This window comes from Notothenia coriiceps, unplaced genomic scaffold (genome assembly GCF_000735185.1).
Source record: "Notothenia coriiceps isolate Sejong01 unplaced genomic scaffold, NC01 NC01_scaffold00020854, whole genome shotgun sequence".
NCBI classification, from domain to species: domain Eukaryota; kingdom Metazoa; phylum Chordata; class Actinopteri; order Perciformes; family Nototheniidae; genus Notothenia; species Notothenia coriiceps.
In genome coordinates, this window is record NW_011353555.1 from 13,352 (window position 1) to 32,181 (window position 18,830).

At 38.7% G+C, this 18,830-nt stretch overlaps 2 protein-coding genes across 2 annotated transcripts in view; both read right to left on the reverse strand.

Annotated features, from left to right (window-relative positions):
* Positions 1–3,448, reverse strand: part of zc3h4 (zinc finger CCCH-type containing 4) — a 13,467-nt gene extending 10,019 nt beyond the window's left edge. The window contains exon 1 of the mRNA XM_010779857.1: positions 3,153–3,448. Within this exon, the coding sequence (XP_010778159.1) occupies positions 3,153–3,232 (80 nt within the window). The 5' untranslated portion in view covers positions 3,233–3,448. The remainder of the gene's footprint in view (positions 1–3,152) is intronic.
* Positions 3,449–6,197: 2,749 nt separating this feature from the next.
* Positions 6,198–18,251, reverse strand: sae1 (SUMO1 activating enzyme subunit 1; the record flags this gene model as incomplete). Its single annotated transcript, XM_010779858.1, has 6 exons — positions 6,198–6,385; positions 10,690–10,795; positions 11,191–11,284; positions 12,078–12,223; positions 17,475–17,648; positions 18,140–18,251. Coding segments are annotated over 6 exons (820 nt in total), but the record flags the coding sequence as incomplete, so codon positions are not given.
* Positions 18,252–18,830: the final 579 nt, after the last annotated feature.

Genomic DNA, 18,830 nt, shown 5'->3' on the forward strand with positions numbered 1-18,830 from the left:
GGGGGGGGGGGGGGGACATGCTAAAGAGACAACAGTGTATTAATACAGAAAGGCAACATGCTTAATTTAAGCTACACAATGGGAAAGTATTCCATTTAGACTAACGCTTTGCACTGCTTTTAATCCAAAATCAAATAGAAGTGATGGTTTGACATACAAATCTTCAGCATTATGGATCCAGGACTTTTTCTTCCCTACCAGAAGGCTACTCTTTTCTAAGAAAATATGCCATACACTTGATCACAACCAACCATTAACTATAAAGATTCTTGACATGGTTATATGGGTTACTGTTTTGCCTGCTGTGTTTAATCCCTCGGATGTTATATGATTAATGACACAAGCTAGGAGTACATTATACTAACAAAGAGACAAATTGTTTGAGTCTTCTTATTGAGCAATTATGATTAGGCTGTCCCACAGACTAACACGCAAGGTAAGCTGATAACTGCTGTGTGCAGAAGGCTGGGGGAGAGGCCTGAGTGATTCGAACAAGTGTTGTTAGTATGCAATATTTGAATACTCAAAGACTGGTTCTGTCCTATAAGGAGCATATAGTGGATGAGACAAGCGGGCTGTGGGTTTAGCTTTGAGGCAAATGTCAGCTAGTGTGTACGATGCTCCGCACCACATCCTCAGCGTGCCAGCTTCCTCTGAGGGAGGCTCAATAATCGGACTTAATATCTGTGATTCATTTCTTTCACAAACAAATTGTTCATCTGCCAGAGCAATACGGCCATGCCCATACAGCCATACACAAACTTGTATCCAACTACCAATGAATGCTATTAAGTCCTAGGAACTACACAACACGTATTTGAAGTGAGCTACATTCTGTCAGACAATACAGACTTTGTAAAATCAAGTTTAACATGTTTTCGTTAGCCCTATCGGAGGTCCACTTGTAAAAGTATTTTGAGACTAATCCAGATAGAATTAAACCTGCCGCAAATTTACCAAATTCTATGATAGACTTAAAACAATGATTATCTTCTTTCAGATTTAAGGTAGTTGGGGGTTGCAAACAGCAACGGAATCCAGATTGTTTAGTTAACCTGTTATTATTAGCACACAGCAAAAATTGGAGTTGCTCCATAAACATAATAATGTGATCAGCCCTATGTTATATCTATGTCTAATATAATCTAGGACATTTTTGGGCACATTGGAGGTCAATACAAAAGCTTAGTCTCAGATTGTGTATTTGATCATTGCAGCAGCTGGTTAACTTTTGATCTTCCCGCCTTAAACACCACAAACTCATGAGTATCATCTCAAGAGGCAAGTAACTCCTCTACCTCACTACTGACATGTTATGAAGCCGGTTCATTAACCACAACCTGTTGGAGTCTGACACAGACCTGTCACAATGGACACTGGATTATGCTGTATTACTGAAGCAGGTTTTATGAACAGGGAGGGGCTAGGATTATCTACAGGCAGAAGCTGGTGGCCTCTCTGGCCTGATGTGATACTATACACACATTACCTGCTGCCAACAACGACCAGAAAAACGTACAATGCAAAAAAGGTCAATCCACATTTCTCTGTGCTCAGCCACAAAACTAGCACGTCCATCCAGTAGACTTTAGAGTTAATATCTACCAACAAAACATGTGTTTAACAGAGCTGAAAGAAACACAGGCTTAACTGATAACTTTAACCCTAAACAAGTATCTGACAACTAAGTACATTTAATTCCAGATCTGTTATCCACATAGTCTATACCAAACTAAATTCCATGTATATCCATTAACACTAGATCAAACAAATGGTAACACTTCTGAACCTTCACTACCAGAAGACAACTGTTAGAAGTTCTGAAAATGTCAAGAACAGGATTAATACCATCTATTAAGGATGATTCAATCAAAATGCTTAACCATGCATTATGGTACATTATTAGCTCTGTGTATGAGATTGTAACTTATCTCTATAAGCAAAGGGCCACGATTAAAATGGGGAATACTTACTGTGACCGGGTTCCTTCACATTTTGCGCTCAAAACCATTGAAAAACTTTTCCCTAACCTTTTAGGGACACTATTGGGGTCTGTGGGACTGGTAAATGGGGACAACTGATTACCATACTGTACTTTTGCCAACTGGGGAGGTGGAAAAAGGGAACTTTGTGTTTGACTTTAAACACTTCTGGGATGCTTTGCATACGTTTTACACACTTTTGGGGACTTTTGTGGATTTTTGGGACGAGTCAGTGTGGGCACGACTGTGAATAAAACTGATGTTAAACAAATATCAATGACAGCAGGCAGCACATACGCGTTTCAAAGGCTACACAAATTATGAATAATTACTTTGACATTTGAAGATAAGTAACAATTAATACGTGGGGAAAGACACAATCGTCTAAGGGGAACTGAGGGCTAAAATAAGCTTCTTATGTTACATGCGTTAAAAGACGACATGGCTATTTTTAAGTGCGCAACGTTAGGGCTAATTATGGGACATGCTTCGTAATATCGTAACGTTTAAGTAACGCGAAATGAACGAATTAGTTAACGTTATGTTTAATTCCAAGATGTAGATATTTGAAAACGTCAATGTGTAAGAACCACGAATAACAAAACATTAGCCATTAGCTTAGCATTTCGTTCCAACTGTAAGTTGGTCACATTAGCCAAAAAGCTAATGTTGCTAAGTTAGCCACAAAATAGGCCCAACGTTAGCGGAAGACAATCGCTGCGATTGTTTGGCATCTGCGGCAATATAGTTATTAACACCACACACAGTTAATTTAATTAAAAGCTAAATAAGCTGTCTGTTCTTAAAATGGGGCTAGTAACTAAGCGATGTTTTATAACCGTTGAATTGGCTAGAATGACGGTGAACGTTGGGTTAATCAGCGGTTTCGACCTCCTTTTTTTATCTTCTGACCAGTTGGCCGAGTCGAATGATCGTTGATTGTGAAAACGTAATAAAATAGAGGGAACAATAACGTTATCCCAGGTGCTATTTGGCCTCCCAGTTGGCGGTGTCGTGTCAACATGGCGTTCTTTACCTCTGTACTCGTTTTCCAGAAAAGGCGAGTTTAATCCCTTTGACAGAAAAAGAAAAAGAAACCCCGGGCTTTTTGTGTAAAAGCACAGGACAAATAAATAAATTCATTTAAATATGATTGTAGAATTACTCGACCTTTCGTCAGTCAGGAGACTGTTGTGTTCGTGGTTGGTAGTTGGGGAGTTTGGATGGACAGTCATGCTTTCCACAGCCATTTCCTCTAGCTACATTGAGGTGCAAAAAATTACAACTCGACACTGGAATCTACTGGCTTATGCGTCACTTCACTATGATCTGCTTGATTTGATTTTAGGTAGAGTTTTAGTTCATAGTAGGCAATGCTCCACTACAGTTGTAAGAGAAATATGATGAAATTGAGTCCTGACGTTCTCCGTCCTACAGTTGCGATGTGAAATGACGACTGATGAACTTAAAATGGCCGACAATCTTCTCCTAAGAGAAGGGAGGTGGGTTTCTCCGAGGATGACGTAACGACGAAGGACGTTCTTTTTCGCGTCTCACGGAAATTACCGAGTAAAGATACTCACAGGGTAAAATGAGCCCCCGGGTTTGACTCGAAAGTGCAGCTGTAGCGCACTGTAGTGGTTAGGCATACATGATATTTAAAGAATCAGTTTACTTAGACATTTAACTGTAAATTGTCTTTAAGATTTGAATTGTAACGTTCTTGTAATCAATGTCACATCAGAAACTCACTTATTTCATTAACATCATTAGACATGGACAGACTGAGCTCTTGATGGTAGCACTTGGAATACTGTACCAAAAAAAAAAAAAAAGTGAATTAAACTCGTATTACAAAATAAATTATACTATTTGTATGGGTAATGGAAGACAAATGTTCCTGTTTTTTGTAATACAGTGCACATGCTATAATAGTGTAAACATTACTTACAGTGCTTTGGACTTTTAGTTGGATCTTAAAACATTTTTGGGAAACGTTACTTGATAAATACAATTTGTTATTAATGTTAAAAAATCTTAAATTCCTCAGTCCACTGTGTTTAATGTGCTCATTATTTAAGCGACAATTTACATGAATAAAATACTTTTTGAAAAAAACATAATTTTAACAAACAGAACCAGGCCTACATATTTAAACATTACTTAATTTGTGCTCCCTTAATATTATATCGGATTAAGTTTCCCCCCTCTTTCAGGGGGTATGTCATATATATTTATATATTTCTTTGGGTATTTATCTAATTTCCTTTATGCATAATTCTGTCATGGAATTAAATAACCTTTATTGTTTCTTTGTTTTTAACTTTTGCCCTTTTTCATCACTTAGGACTTATTTTTTACAATATTTGTTGTTCAAAATTGTCTAATATTTAACATACCTTACACTCATGCTTAAATGTAGATTGTATTGTTGCAGTGGCCGATGCATTAATTACAAACCAGCAACATCGAAATAAATTCCTCGGTGTTTCTAGGACTGTGAACAACTTTACAAATAAATATAAACCATTAAAAAAAAAAAAGACATATAAAATTCGGGGGGACGTATGACACAAACAAATCGAGAACCTCGATAAACTGAAAATCCATGAAATAAAATTCGAGAAAACACATTACGTTTTGTTTTACTGACGTCATCATCCAGCGCCCATTCAGCGGGACTGTCGCGGCATTTTAAACATCCTTATACCCTGCTTATACCTAGCTGCATTAAGCAAAGCTCATTTACGCCGTAACTCCCGTATACTCAGTGACCAAATATGATCGATATGATCGAGAAAGAGGACCCGGTCATCAGCGAGGAGGAGGCGGCGCAGTACGACCGGCAGATCCGCCTGTGGGGGCTGGATGCCCAGAAGAGGTCAGTTAGCTCCGTTAGCATGTCAGGCTAATCTCTGCAGCCGAAAGTTTCAGTTGACACACTTTTGCTCATTTGTCCAAAGCGTTGATCTTAAACAAAAGTGGGGCCCATTGGGATTTTTCCTCATTGGAGTAGCCACTGTTTGGAGTACTCTTTTAGAATATCTATAGGTCGGGATCTTTGCATTGTCTATCAGTGGTGACACCATCAGATCTGTAAAATGTTACTTATTGACGTCAGACGTAAGCTTCTAATATCACACTGTGTAAAATAAATACTTCACTACAAAAAGATGTCTTCCATTTAAATGTGAGATTATAATGTGAAAGTATATCCTGGGAACCGAGGAAAAAAAGTATCTTCCACTGTTCTTTGCTTGTGACTTCCTACCTAGGCTATTTCGTGTTAAAAGAACATCTTGCAATTTATACTTTTTTAACTGCACTGTTTTGACCCTACTTTAAGTGAAAGTCCTGCATTCAAAACGTTACATCAAGATAAAAGTACCAATACAACATTGTATCAATGCTGGAAGTAACTAAGTAAAATTACTCAAGTACTGTACTTTTGGAGGTATTTGTACTTTACTTGAGTATTTCCATTTGTTGCTACTTTTTGTACTTCTACCTCACTACAATTCAGAGGTAAATGGTGTACTTTTACTCCACTACATGCATTTAATACCTTTAGTTACTTTTCAGATCTGGATGAATGATGTGAAATCTAATCAAGTGTTAAATCAGACTTTAGTTCCACCTGGAGTAAAGTCACAAGAACTAAAGTCTGATTTAACACTTGATTAGATTTCACATCATTCATCCAGATCTGAAAAGTAACTAAAGGTATTAAATGCNGTTTGGACACTTGACTTTTTATGCCTATAATAGCTACTAACTCAAATTAATTAATTATTTTTTATATTTTATTGTATTGTAGAGACAAGGGTTTTTAGTGACAATCATATATTGCATTACAATTATATGTAAAAAAAAAAGTCTAAATATGATATTTGGCCTCAAATCCTCTGAGGCCTGGCGCCCCCTAGGTTGGGAACCACTGGTCTAGAACACTTACATACATCGCTAAAGGCAAGCGGGAAGACTTTGTTCAGCTGTAGGAACCGAATATGAACATTATGAGGCAAGGGAATGTGGACTGTGTCTGGAAGGGAATTGTGAAATTCTTCTTTTTTATTTATTTGATATGTATGCCATTTATTACCAGTACAAGTTAAGGGTGTGTGTTTTTGTAAGTTTGAAGTACAAGTTTGTTTTTTATTAAAATGTTATGTTATATTAGTGTGTAGTATAAGTGAAGGCCATTAAACAAAAAATCTAACTTTTAAAATAAAAGTGTGGAAGTGAGGAGGCGTTGTACCTGATGAAGTCATCGTTCAGCAGGTCACTCCTCACGGCCAGCGCCTCCAGCACGTCCTCTCTGATCTGTCTCAGCAGCTGGCTGTCCTCTGGGTAGGACAGGGGGTCGGGGTCACGACCTTTGTCTGTCTGGAACTTCAGCAGAACTGTGGAGACGGAGAGAAGGAACAGAAGCAGATGGTTAAGAGGCTGGAAAACGAGTTAAAACATCTTCCTATGTTCCGTATAATCTATTGCACTTTTGCCATTTATAATTTCATCACCCTTTCAAGAGACTGCCACGGTGAATGATCAACTTATGGAAAGACAACGTCTTATCGCTGACATAGGATAAGATCTGTGTGTGGTTGCCCCATCAACCGCTTCATCTGATTAGGCCTACGTTTCCCCACATCAAATTAAGAGCGTGCACACACAGACTGCAAACACACACACACACCTAGAGACATGCAGCCAGGCAATATTAGGTTGAGAAAGAAACATGTCTTTCGTGTCTGATGCAGGATTGAAGAAAAATCTGAAACAAGCACTTTATTTGATGATGAGAAATATTTTTAAACTATGCACAAACACATCAACACGCCGCCCACATGTATCCTGTTCGTCCAGTACATTAAAACCACATAAGGAAGTTGAGTCCTCCCACGGCCATTTCCATCAGCGTGTTCCATCCACACACACACACACACACACACACACACACACACACACACACACACACACACACACACACACACACACACACACACACACACACACACACACACACACACACACACACACACACACACACACACACACACACACACACACACACACACACACACACACACACACACACACACACACACACACACACACACACACACACACACACACACACACACCTTTTGTTAGTGAAAGTAAAAGACTGGCACAGATGGCATCACACCATCCAGGCAGGAAATCAAACTGAATTTCATAACAGAATATAATAATGTGCCCTTGGATGGAACAACGATGGTATCTCTAAACCTACACATGATTTATGATGCATAGAACGTCCCCAGATTAAGGTCATGGAGAAATATTCCAAAAGGCCTTTCACGTTAAAATCTGCTAATGTAGTCCATGATCTTATGTCCTCTAAACATTTGAAAAAATAGATATTCAGGGAGAGATAGTTCTGATGAGTTCTATTAAAATGTGTTTTTTTCAAAATGTGTTAAATCTCTTTCTCCTGACTGACTTATTTTGCACACTGTGATAAACAAGAAAAAAGTGTGTTTTCCAAATATGAATGTAGGTGTTGGAGCTGTAGATTTAATGATGTCATTAGTAATTAAAGTTTATTAAACATTTATTTTCTAGCTGTTTCCAAAGTGGAAACCATTGTTCTGTATTATTGGAATTCCACAAAATGAACCGAGGAAACGATATTCTGCCTGGACATTGAACTCTTTTCCTGCGTAAGATTTGCTTCCCCCAGCAGCAGTTATATTTAGAGTTTCATTTCTTTATTTATCCGCTACAGTAGGATTCATCTTTTCTTTCCCTTGCTGTCAACATGTCTAGTCAGGGTGTCAATTTATGAAAAAATGACAACGATCAGTGATCTGATGATACACGCCCACACGTTTCACATCACCTGACAGTTCCTAGTCAGACAGGAAGCAGTTGTAACAGAGGAAGAGCCACTTCCTCATTGGTCGGCCAAAACAAAAACCGCTGCTTCTAATTATAGAAACAGTGAGGGAATAATAACAGCGCCTTGTGTTTAACATTCACTGAATAAAACAACAACAACAGGCCAGTTTCCACTCAGAGGTCAGGCTGATCACCGGGCGGGGCGCACTGAAGGTCATACACTTTGGAAGTTTAACATCATAATGTAGTAAGAGTATCAACAATAAAAGTCTTCATTGGCCAGTAAAGGTTCCCTGTCAGTTTCTAATTATTATTATTATTATTATTATAAGAGTTTCTGGATTCATTTTACGTCTGCAGTGATCGGTGTCTCTAAAAATGTCTGTTTTCAGATTATTGATGATGCATTTGCCAGCTGATTTACTTAAGTACAAGTAGATCAAATATCTGAGTAAATGTGCATAATTATATTCCAACACTGTTTAGAATAGAAGTGTACTGCAAATAATGGGTGACAGATGAGTCAGTAATGACCCCTCCTCCATGTGACCATCTGGTAAAGATGAGAGTTCAATCTCATTCAGGTTCAGAGACTCTTCCATCATGAAACTGTGGGATCAGTGAACTCCATGAAACAGAAATAGATACAAAACAAATATGTTCTTCATTCAGTGTATTGTAAAAAATGATCTGATTAAAAAAAAGCCTCCAAACATGTTGAATAGCCAGCATTCAAAATGTCTGTCATCAGTAACACCTGCATAACTTCAGTCTTTGAGAATACACACATACAGCTTTGTGAAAGACTAACAGGTGCCGTTTCACTTATTACATTATAGTATGCATTTGTCTGGAGGCTGATGTGTGTTTTTTAATCCAGCTGAAGTTTGGACACACTAAAATACACATTATTCCAATATATTAGGGCTGGGATTATCTAAATAATTGTTAGTAATTTATTTTTAAACGATTAGTTGATTTAATGAAAGTTCAGTGAATCTGAGGATTCCACAGAATCACGCTAAAGCACCACTTTATATCTGATATTTATATCCACTTTTCCATGGAAATAAATAAATCGGCATAAAAAAAGACAAATCAAAAAATGGAAAAAGTTTTTACAAGAAACAACTTGAAATGCATAGACAGGTGAGACTGTCATCTTATCCGTTAATGAATGGATTTCTTAAAGGAGACTAACTCATGTTAGTAAACATACTCTTACTCATTTCATATCAATCTTTTCTACTGTTGATATGTATGAATTTGCTGATTCATTTCATTTGGATATTTCTAACTCATGTTAACCACATGCTGCTGTGACAAATAAAATCAATCAATAAAGTAAAGTATATACATCTAATCTAATTAGAGAGTAATATTTTTAATAATATGAAACATTTAAATATGATACACACTAGTAGAACATAACTTTATTTTATAACTTGTGACCTATGCATCCTGCCAAAGTTTAAAACAATGATATTATTAATAACAATCATGCAGGGAAATGCTTTGATAAATCACTGTGTGTGTCAGGGTACTTCCTGCTGTGGAGGTATTTGTCAGGCTGCTCTCTACGCTCAGTGCACATGACTGGCCATGGACAGCCTGTGATGGAAACTAGTGTGTGTGGAGTGTGAGGATGGGGCAGGGCCAGGTGACGGGAGGGACAAAAACAACTCTTTAAAAAGGTCATCAGACACGTTAATAACCTGAAAAACAGGAAGGTACGTTCAAGATTTACTTATAGGCTCAAAAGGTTCCTAAACACGTCACAGACTGTTCTTCATGTGCAGCTCAGCGTACCAATATATATATTTCTTTTACCAAACTGGTTATTTAATTGGTTATGAAACAGCGTTCATCTTCTCTCTGGAATGATATTTATTCATGAAATGATCAGCTGAATCAGAACATGTGACTTTGCATGTGCGTGGGGTTTCAGTCTTGTCGCAGGATTCCTACACATTTTCAGTTTCAAATTTCTAATCTCTTTTAGACCTTTCAGAATATGTGTTGTATTTGATCGATTCTCTGTATGGAAATTCTGTTCCTGTGTCCTGCCTCCTACACAGGAAGGTCAGAAGACTTTCAAATAGATATTATCACTTTCCATAAAAACATAATCTGAGAGTAAAGTTCCTTATAATATCTTCACAAAGTCCTGAAAAAAAGACAAGTGTTTTTTTATTAGTTATTATTTGTTATTGTATAGCATCATATTTTAAACAATTAAAGATAGTGACTACATTTGAAAAATATCACCAATAAATAATTTAGCAAATTTTCAAATGTCAATCTCTTTTTTTAAACCTAGAAAAATTGATATTTTGGGGTCGCAATGACTTATTTGATCCACTATCTAATAGTTAGACTGATGACATTTTCATCTTATTCGGTTGTTGTCTGGAAGCGGCAGTGGCTCAGTCTGTAGGGACTTGGCCTTGGAACCATAGGGTCGCCAGTTCAAGTCCTGATCGGACCAAAAAAAGATAGAGTGAGCTGGTAGAGGTGCCAGTTCTGCCCCTTGAGCAAGGCACCTAACCTGGATCTGCCAGCCTCTCTGCTCTGCCACCTCTCCTATCTGCATGTGGTTGTGTGTGTGCATGTATATCTTCCCTGTGTGTGTAATGTGGACAAACAGAGTGGAGAAAGAAATGTCCCTGTAAGGGATTAATAAAGAATGTATTCTTCTTCTATTCAAATAAAAGGAAACCCATCAGCAGTATCCAGAGGTTAAAGAATCTATGTGAAAATCTGATTTTGATCAACAGAATAACGATTTCTTCTAGCACTCTTTGTGAGATGCTGCCCTAAGCACCTTGAAGCAGGAAGTAGTCCACTGGGGTCTTCTTCATCCCGGCTTTGGCCTTCTCCGTGGTCCAGTCCACCTCCAGAGCCTCCTTCAGGGTGCAGTAAGAGGCCGTCTGGTGGAGAGAGGTTTTTAAAAAGTCAGGTAAACAGGAGGAGAACCATCATCTTAATAAAGAAAATAAGCCTGCCGGTCATTTGATTAGGGGAAACTATTTAGTTGTGTAGATTACTATGTATGCGAGCCCTTTACAAACTAGAAACAACAGAAAGCAATACAAAAATAGCATTTATTTTTAGAGATGTGAAAAGACAACACTTTTTTCCATTCTGTGTAACTTTACATTAAATTCCACTCCTCCTATCTTCACATTTCTTAGACCAACCCCATTTAAAAGATGTCATTTCATTTATCACTCTTGTTGTTCCATTAAACCCAATAGATGGAACTCATCTTTATGCATGGCTCATTTTTTAATCTTTTGGTTTAAAGACTAAAACATATTTTTACCTTTTTCACCATGGTGGTCTCATTGGGGTCCACTTTTGCTTTCTTTGCCTCTGGACCATCGCTAGAACTCGGTTTAACCAGTTTTGGTTTCTCCCTAAAAGTAACAGAGTGAAGAGAAAAATATCTTACATATCAGGAAACTGAACAGTCAGTTTTATATTCCATATCAAGCTCATTGAAAGGTTCTTCTGTACATGACATACAAGCAACCTGTTAGTTCATTTTGACTGCAGCGAGAAGAAGACATGTCATAATTAAAATTCCCAAATGAAATCCATGCCACCATATAAGATAAACATTTCACAAACATTCCACTTTCACCAAACTTAAACCCTATTTTAACTCAACTAATATATTGCTTTTCCATTTAATCATATGTGTAACTAAAAACGAATCAAAAGCAACGTTAAACTATGTCATGTCATCAATCATTAGAATGGATCTCCCAATGGAATCAGTGCAGAGTAAAACACTGCACTACTAATGCAGCAGTGTTGGGCTGAATAATGAAAACATATTCAATATGACATACTTGATAGCATTTAATATACTGCATTTTCAATATATAAAATCCTTTCCTAGACATCAAGGCTCTGTACCAGTAAAGACACACAATTTAAAAAATGTTTTTGGTAATCAAATAGACAAATAAAATAATAACACCTACCGTACATATGGGCCTATTTGTGAGCTAATATGATGCTGGTAAAAAAGTGTTGTTGTCAGCTGGAAGTAGGCACTGGCCTCATCCGTTTATTATGTCCTGCAGAATTACTATAACAAAATCCCCCAGCGCTACTGCAGTGCTCTCGAGCAAGGCACTAATACCGGGCAGCTCCAGATGAGGAAACCGTTTACACCCACTTCGAATGGTCGCCCACACTTACTCGACGTAGTTGTGTTCCTTTCCCAGGTTGCAGAACATGTAACCATAGTAACCGTAGACGTCCCCACAGAAGACCTTGATGTTGTGCTTGGAACAGAGCTGGTCCACTCTCACCATCAGGTCTCTGGAGCAGCCTGTCAGACACACCTGAGGGAGAAGACACCGTCAGAGTTCTGCTGATTAGACATGGACTACCAGTACTACCAGACATCCATCCAACATCAAAAAAGTGTTTGTGACCTTTGACCACCAAATTCTGTTAACTTTTTCCTGAACGTTTCTGACAAATTTAAAGAAATTCCCTCCAAGCATTCCTGAGATATTCCCCTTACGAGAATGGGAATGAACGTGCGGGCCCTCCAAAAAACGTAATTTTAATCTGGTAAGTAGTACTGTTTATATACATTTGTTTTGAGCTTTACCTTTCAGCACCTTTACTCTCTTAAAAAGAAACATGTATGAGACTGGGATGGCACCTTCTCCCTCTCGGCCTTTGTGCTGTAATGTGCTCAATTCAATCCTCATTAACATAACACTGAAACTGCTAGCAAAAACGCAAAATATCAAAACAAATGATATTTCTGCTCCACTGTCTTGATTGATTTTGATTTGTTTACTTCTGAAATTCTTCAGTAAGTTTGCATTTGGTCTGGGTTCAGTACATTGAATAAATGACCAAACAATGGTGAAGCCAACAATCTGCCATAGTAACACCATGGTGGGCCGGTGTAACAGCTGACCGGGGGGCTGGGTCCTCATCCTGCTGACCCAGTCCAGTACTACCTACACCTCTCCAGACTCATAACCTGATCCTGCACCTGAGACCCTGCAGGGCAGCCAGCAGACCAGGGTCAGGGTCCAGGGTTCCCAAGGAGTATTCAGAGTAAGACCATCAATCAATGTTTATTTATATAGCCCAATATCACAAATGTTACATTTGTCTCAGTGGACTTCACAGTTTGTAAAGAATATCAGTATGACAATACGACACCCTCTGTCCTTAGACCCTCACATCGTACAAGGAAAAACTTCCAGAGAAAACCCACAGTTTAAAGGGAAAAATGGGAGAAACCTCAGGGAGAGCAACAGAGGAGGGATCCCTCTCCCGGGACAGACAGACGTGCAATAGAGGCCGTGTGTAAAAGACCTCACCATCTGCAGTATTTAGAAAGGCTGAGAACAATTCTCAGTCTGTCACTATGTCAGGTCAAATAAAACGTCCTAATTTTATCTTTCATACAAAATATCCTGCGTGATGCACATCAGTGGGGGTTTCAATTCCATGATCCAATATGATCGACAGAGTGAAAACATTAGACCTCATGCTAAAGTTACTCCTTTATGTTCAAGTTCCCACGGCACGGTCTACCCAAGCGCACCTCCAGTCCTTAACACGAGATACTGTATGTGACACGTTATAGTGAGCAACAGGTCTATTTGTATACAGTAAACCATTTTTTAAAAGAGAACAAAATTGAGGAGCCCAGTAATTCGTTGTCAAATAATAAAGTTGGTTTTTGTGAGTTGATATAATTGTGTAAATGATGATGTTAATTTGTCATACAATTTAGGTTTGCAAATATTGATCGTAGGCCCAACGAGGGGAATGAAATCCAAATCGTATCAGGGCATACTTTGTGATAAATTGTAGTGGTGTCCAAAGAATCAATATAAAATCATATCATGATGAAGCTTGTTATTTACACCCCGAACCATTAACCTCCAGCTCTGTCCTCTTTACAAAGGATGTATGAACATGATTAAGACACAGAGCGAGCATGTGATAAGAGCATCAGAAAAATAAGGAAGGGATGGAAAGAAATCTGAAAAATGGCATTAAAGGCTAAGAGAACCTTTTGTTGATGAGTCTTACTATGAGCCATGCAGTCCCATGGAGACACTGATCTACAGTATCAAATAAGATCTAACAATAAGGTTATTTCAAATGAAATATTGAAATGCTTATATAGCCACAAATATTTACTTTTTAAGGAGGATCAATTAGAAAAATAACTAGTTTAAAAGGTCTGTTGAGCGGGTTAAATAGGCCATATTACGCTTTGGGTATTTTCCCTTTCCTGTAGTGTGTTATAAAGGTTTGTGTGCATGTAAATGGTCTGCAATGGCTCAAATCCCTGTGTTCCCTCCAGAGGGAGTTTCTCTCCCACACACTCCCCCCCCCTGCCTGAAATGCCAGTGTTTCCCCTATATACAAATAGTGGCGGCGCAGCGCCGCTGCTGAAATATGAGCACCGCTGCCAGGTACCAAAAAAATAAATAATAAGTGGCGACTCTTTTTCATTTTTGATTGTTTGTTATGTGGATTTGTAGTATTTGTGTTACTGTATGGTGTAAGGTGTATTTTTGCTAAATCTTGAGACATTGCCACTGTATGTAGGCTACTAGGCAGGGCCCATTTCTGGCATAATACACAGGCGGTCGCCTAGGGCGCCAGATCTGGGGGGTGCTGCGCTGGTAGCTCTGGGAGGGAAAAAACATTTTAGACCGTTGGCGCTCGTCCAAATGTTCGGCCTAGATGTAACAACATTCATAATTAAGTAAATGTAACACCCTTTTCACCCCGGTTACACGTTTAATTTGCCCTGTACGGTGGGCGCTGTAAGTGATGAAAGTGGGGGATGTTGGCTTATCAGGCGCCCGCAGCTCACAGCCAAAGTGCGAGCGTGGTAGCGAGAGAGCAAGCAAGGGAGAGGGCGCACCGGTACCGGCGCTGTTGTTATTTGAATCTGGTGCTAGCTGCGCTAACGGATATAAGAAGTAGATGTTTCTACAACCAGGGTGGAGGAGAGCTCTCCTGTCAGACTGAGAGGCTCAGTGAGGTTAAGGACTCTCTGAGTATTTAGATAGTTCATTTGAGTCATCTCAGTGGGTCTCAAACGTTTTGACCACAAATTATGTAAACACATATTTCCAAGGCACTCCTTTATAATTATTAGGATAAATAAAAACAGGTTTGAAATCATTCAAATGTATACTATAGGACAGTAAACCAAAAATATCGTTTAAAGTTGGAGAGATACAAAAATATGCATAAATAAATAAATGTTAACTAGGTAAAATAAGATATGAATGAACAACAAAAATAAAATAAGCTACATTTATTTGTTATTGGCTATGGTAGGTTATTGGTTATGTTCATATATCGTCTAAAATCTCACCTAGGGCAGCAAATTGTCTAGAACCGGCCCTGGTACTAGGCCTCAAGAGCCTTTCTTGTGCTGACACATAGAAAGAAATTGGCGGGGCGCACTTCGCACGTGCACACACTAAAAAATTCCACGCGCTATATTATATCAGGAGCAGGTCAGCCATACCCAGAGAGACATTATGTGTTTAAGTGTTGTTTGTCACTGCTCAGTAATTAGGCCTCCCATATGAACACTCTTGTACCACTCCACTTTATTCTCCTTCCATCTTCCTCTGAGCCGCTCACAAACACATCCCTGGAAGTAGATTAAAGTGATGCCTGGTCTACAGCAGAGAGAGAGAGAGAGAGACCCCCCTCTGTTTCCCATTTCTTATTTTATCCCAGGCTTTTTTAATTGTCCTTCTTTCTATTCTCCAAGCATCTCACCCTCCCTCCCTGTGTCCTACTAACATCCCTCTCATCCCGCGCTCACTTCACCGTCCTCCGCCTCCCCCCTCCTGCTGACCCTCCCCTGACTCCCCCAGAGGGAGCAGACTGCTGATAATTCAGACAGAAAGGGAGGATAAAAGATGTCCGTCATTCCTCTGATGGTGTTCAAATACATTCAGTAGCGACACAACTTGAGATGTGTGTATAGCTGCCTTTGGAAATCAAGGCAAACCCCTCATTTCTCAGTCTAAAGTTAAGACTGAGAAATTAACAATAAATGACAATACACTTTAACGAACAGTAAGATTATATTTGAGTTGTTAAACCAGCAGCCTATGCTGGTTTAACAACTCAAATATAATCTTACTGTTTGTTAAAGTTTATTGTCATTTGGTTTAGTCATGTTTTACCATGGATATAACATGTAGGAATTAAGTCCTACTACAGGGAATGTAACCCATCATCCTGGATCCACACATCATCAGATATGTAACATAAATCCTTTTGCCCTTTTCTTATTTCATCTGCGTCAGGCAAATCAATCACAAAATCCAAGTATGTCCTGCAGCCAGAGTTTGAGATATTTTGTATTCTCGTCAGCCACTTCTATCCTTGCGTTATAAATCCTTGCCCAATGTAAGGTGGTGTTAAAGAAAAATGAATATATTACAAGATTAATTCAATCTTTTCAACATGGTGAGCGTTCTCCACAGCCCAGATACGATAAGGACTCACTTTACACTGATCTGACTTTCCCTAGCACAGAAGCCTTGTTATCATGACACTACTTTAGAAGCAAACCAGGCGCGGGTGGCCTTACTGCAGCTTACAAGCATGTTAGAGAACTACACTGACCTTCAGCTAACTTGAAGTAAACGGTTATTTTGTGCTTTTTTTACTGTAATTATTATTGAGTGTTCTTGTATTTTAATGTGTTATTTTATGCCTCAGGGCTGTGGAAAACAGTATTTCGATCTTTCTGTGTGTACAAAGATATTTTGAGATTGTCAATGAAGTTGACTTGACTTGACTTAAAAACGTAAATCTTCCACGTACAGTTAGTCTGCTTAGAGCGACTGATAATGCAGCCCCAGAGAAGTCCTCCAGGTGTTTTGCTCCTGGAGCCTGACAGAAGAACAGGGAGAGCTTCATGTATGATGTGGGCTACAGGAGACATCTAGTGGCAGAAGAGAGGGATATAAATCTGGGTGCTAATATACAGTATCCCAAGAGGAGGTAAATCTTTAGCAAACATACTTTAAGATGTTTTTAAAAGCAACAGTATTACAAATTATTTGACTTTTTAAAAGCTAATGTACCTGCAGGATCATTGCTGCTCTGAATTTGTATCCTAAATGGTTGATTGCACTTATTGTAAGTTGTTTTGTATGAAAGCTAAATGAAAGTGAAATCTGTCTGATTTCAAGAAAATCCAGAAAGGCGTTTATTTTGAAAGGAGATCTTTACGGGTAGCAATCCTATGCAAATGTGAACTTTTATGTTGAATAATGTTTTTCGCAAAAATGCATGCAGTGAGGGAGTATTAACAATTGTCAGTGTTTTAATTCTTCTTTCATCATGGTGGCATGCAAAAATACAAAATGTTCGTCAAGAATTCAAGCTTACACAAGGTGAGCAATTGATATACAAATGGTCATTGTGGCGTGTATATTCTAAAGTCAAATCATACAGCTTAGCTCTGTAATGTCCGATTCATTTGCTGACACTTTAACATTTCAATAAAGCGCGTTTTAGATAACCAGTCAATATTTGAATACTTAAAGTGTAGTTTCCACTCACCGCATCGAACTGCAGGAAGAAGTCATCTGGTTTGTCTTGAATCCTGTCTTGGTCTGCGTGGACCTGTACCATTGGGTTGAGGTTCTGCCCCCGCTCAAGAGAGGCCTGGGCCCGGTTCTGACCCTGAGCCGTCACCGGGACTAGGAACTGAGCTCGACATGACTCCTCTGACACCTGGTGGACGCGGACACACGCGGACAAACACACACGGACACACACAGTGTGAACATTTATCTCCACTGGATATATGTTCTTTTACAAAATATAGTCTTAAATAGTGAGAGGCTGTAATCAATTCAAACTGTGAAACGAAGCCAGAACGAAGCCGTTATTGAAATATCATCACTGTAAACCTTATTTAAAATAGCTGTTTTGCTTCCTGACTAAAAGTTCAAATCATTACTTTGCCAGTGGCCCCATCTAGTGGACAAACAGTGCTACAAAGACTGAAGGGGCCACATAAGGCCCATTTACTATTCCAATATTTCTATGAGTTATAGATATACTTTTTAACACAGGTTTTGAACTGATACCTGAATATAAACATTTTTATATTTCGTCTGAAGGCCATGCCCCCTTGTAGGCTCCGTTTAGTGAGCTGTACTGAGCACAGGGCAAACACCTGAGCGTGTTTTTATGAAACTTTACTTAAAGAACATCTGTACCTGTTCATGGTCCAGCAAAGTGAGTCCTTTAACTCCAGCCAGGATTAAATTCTTGGCCACTTCGGCCCCCAGACCCCCTAATCCTGCCAGGAGCACACGGGACCCACGCAGTCTGTAAAAAGCAAACAAACATGCAGACTGAATATTGTGCTGATAAAATCAGATGTGATTTTGTGCTATATGGGTTGTGCTTTGTGTTATGAATCAATTATTTCAACTCTTTTTGAAGTGCAGGTCTCATTTAAGAAAAATAAACTGTGCAATAGAGTTGCTCATATAAATGTGGAGAGACAAGTTCAGATCCATAAGAGGTCAATCAAAGAAAACTACAATTACAAGCACTTATACGATTGAACCATCTCTGACTGAAATAAAATGATTGTATTGGAGCCTCTTTACAGTGCGCTATCAGTACTTTTACCGAAAACTAACCTTTCAAATGCAGGACTTTTTCTTGAATTGGGGTATTTATACAGTGCAGAGGTGGAAGTGATACAATAAAAGTCCTGCATTCAAAATGTTACTCTAGTCAAATTTAAAAAAGTATTAGCATCAAAATATACTCAAAGTAGCGAGAGTAAAAGTAGTCATTGTGCAGATTGGTCCATTTCAGAATAATATATATGATATGTTTTATAATTATTGATCATGAAATGTCTCCAAAGCTGGTAAAGGTGCAGCTAGTTGAAGA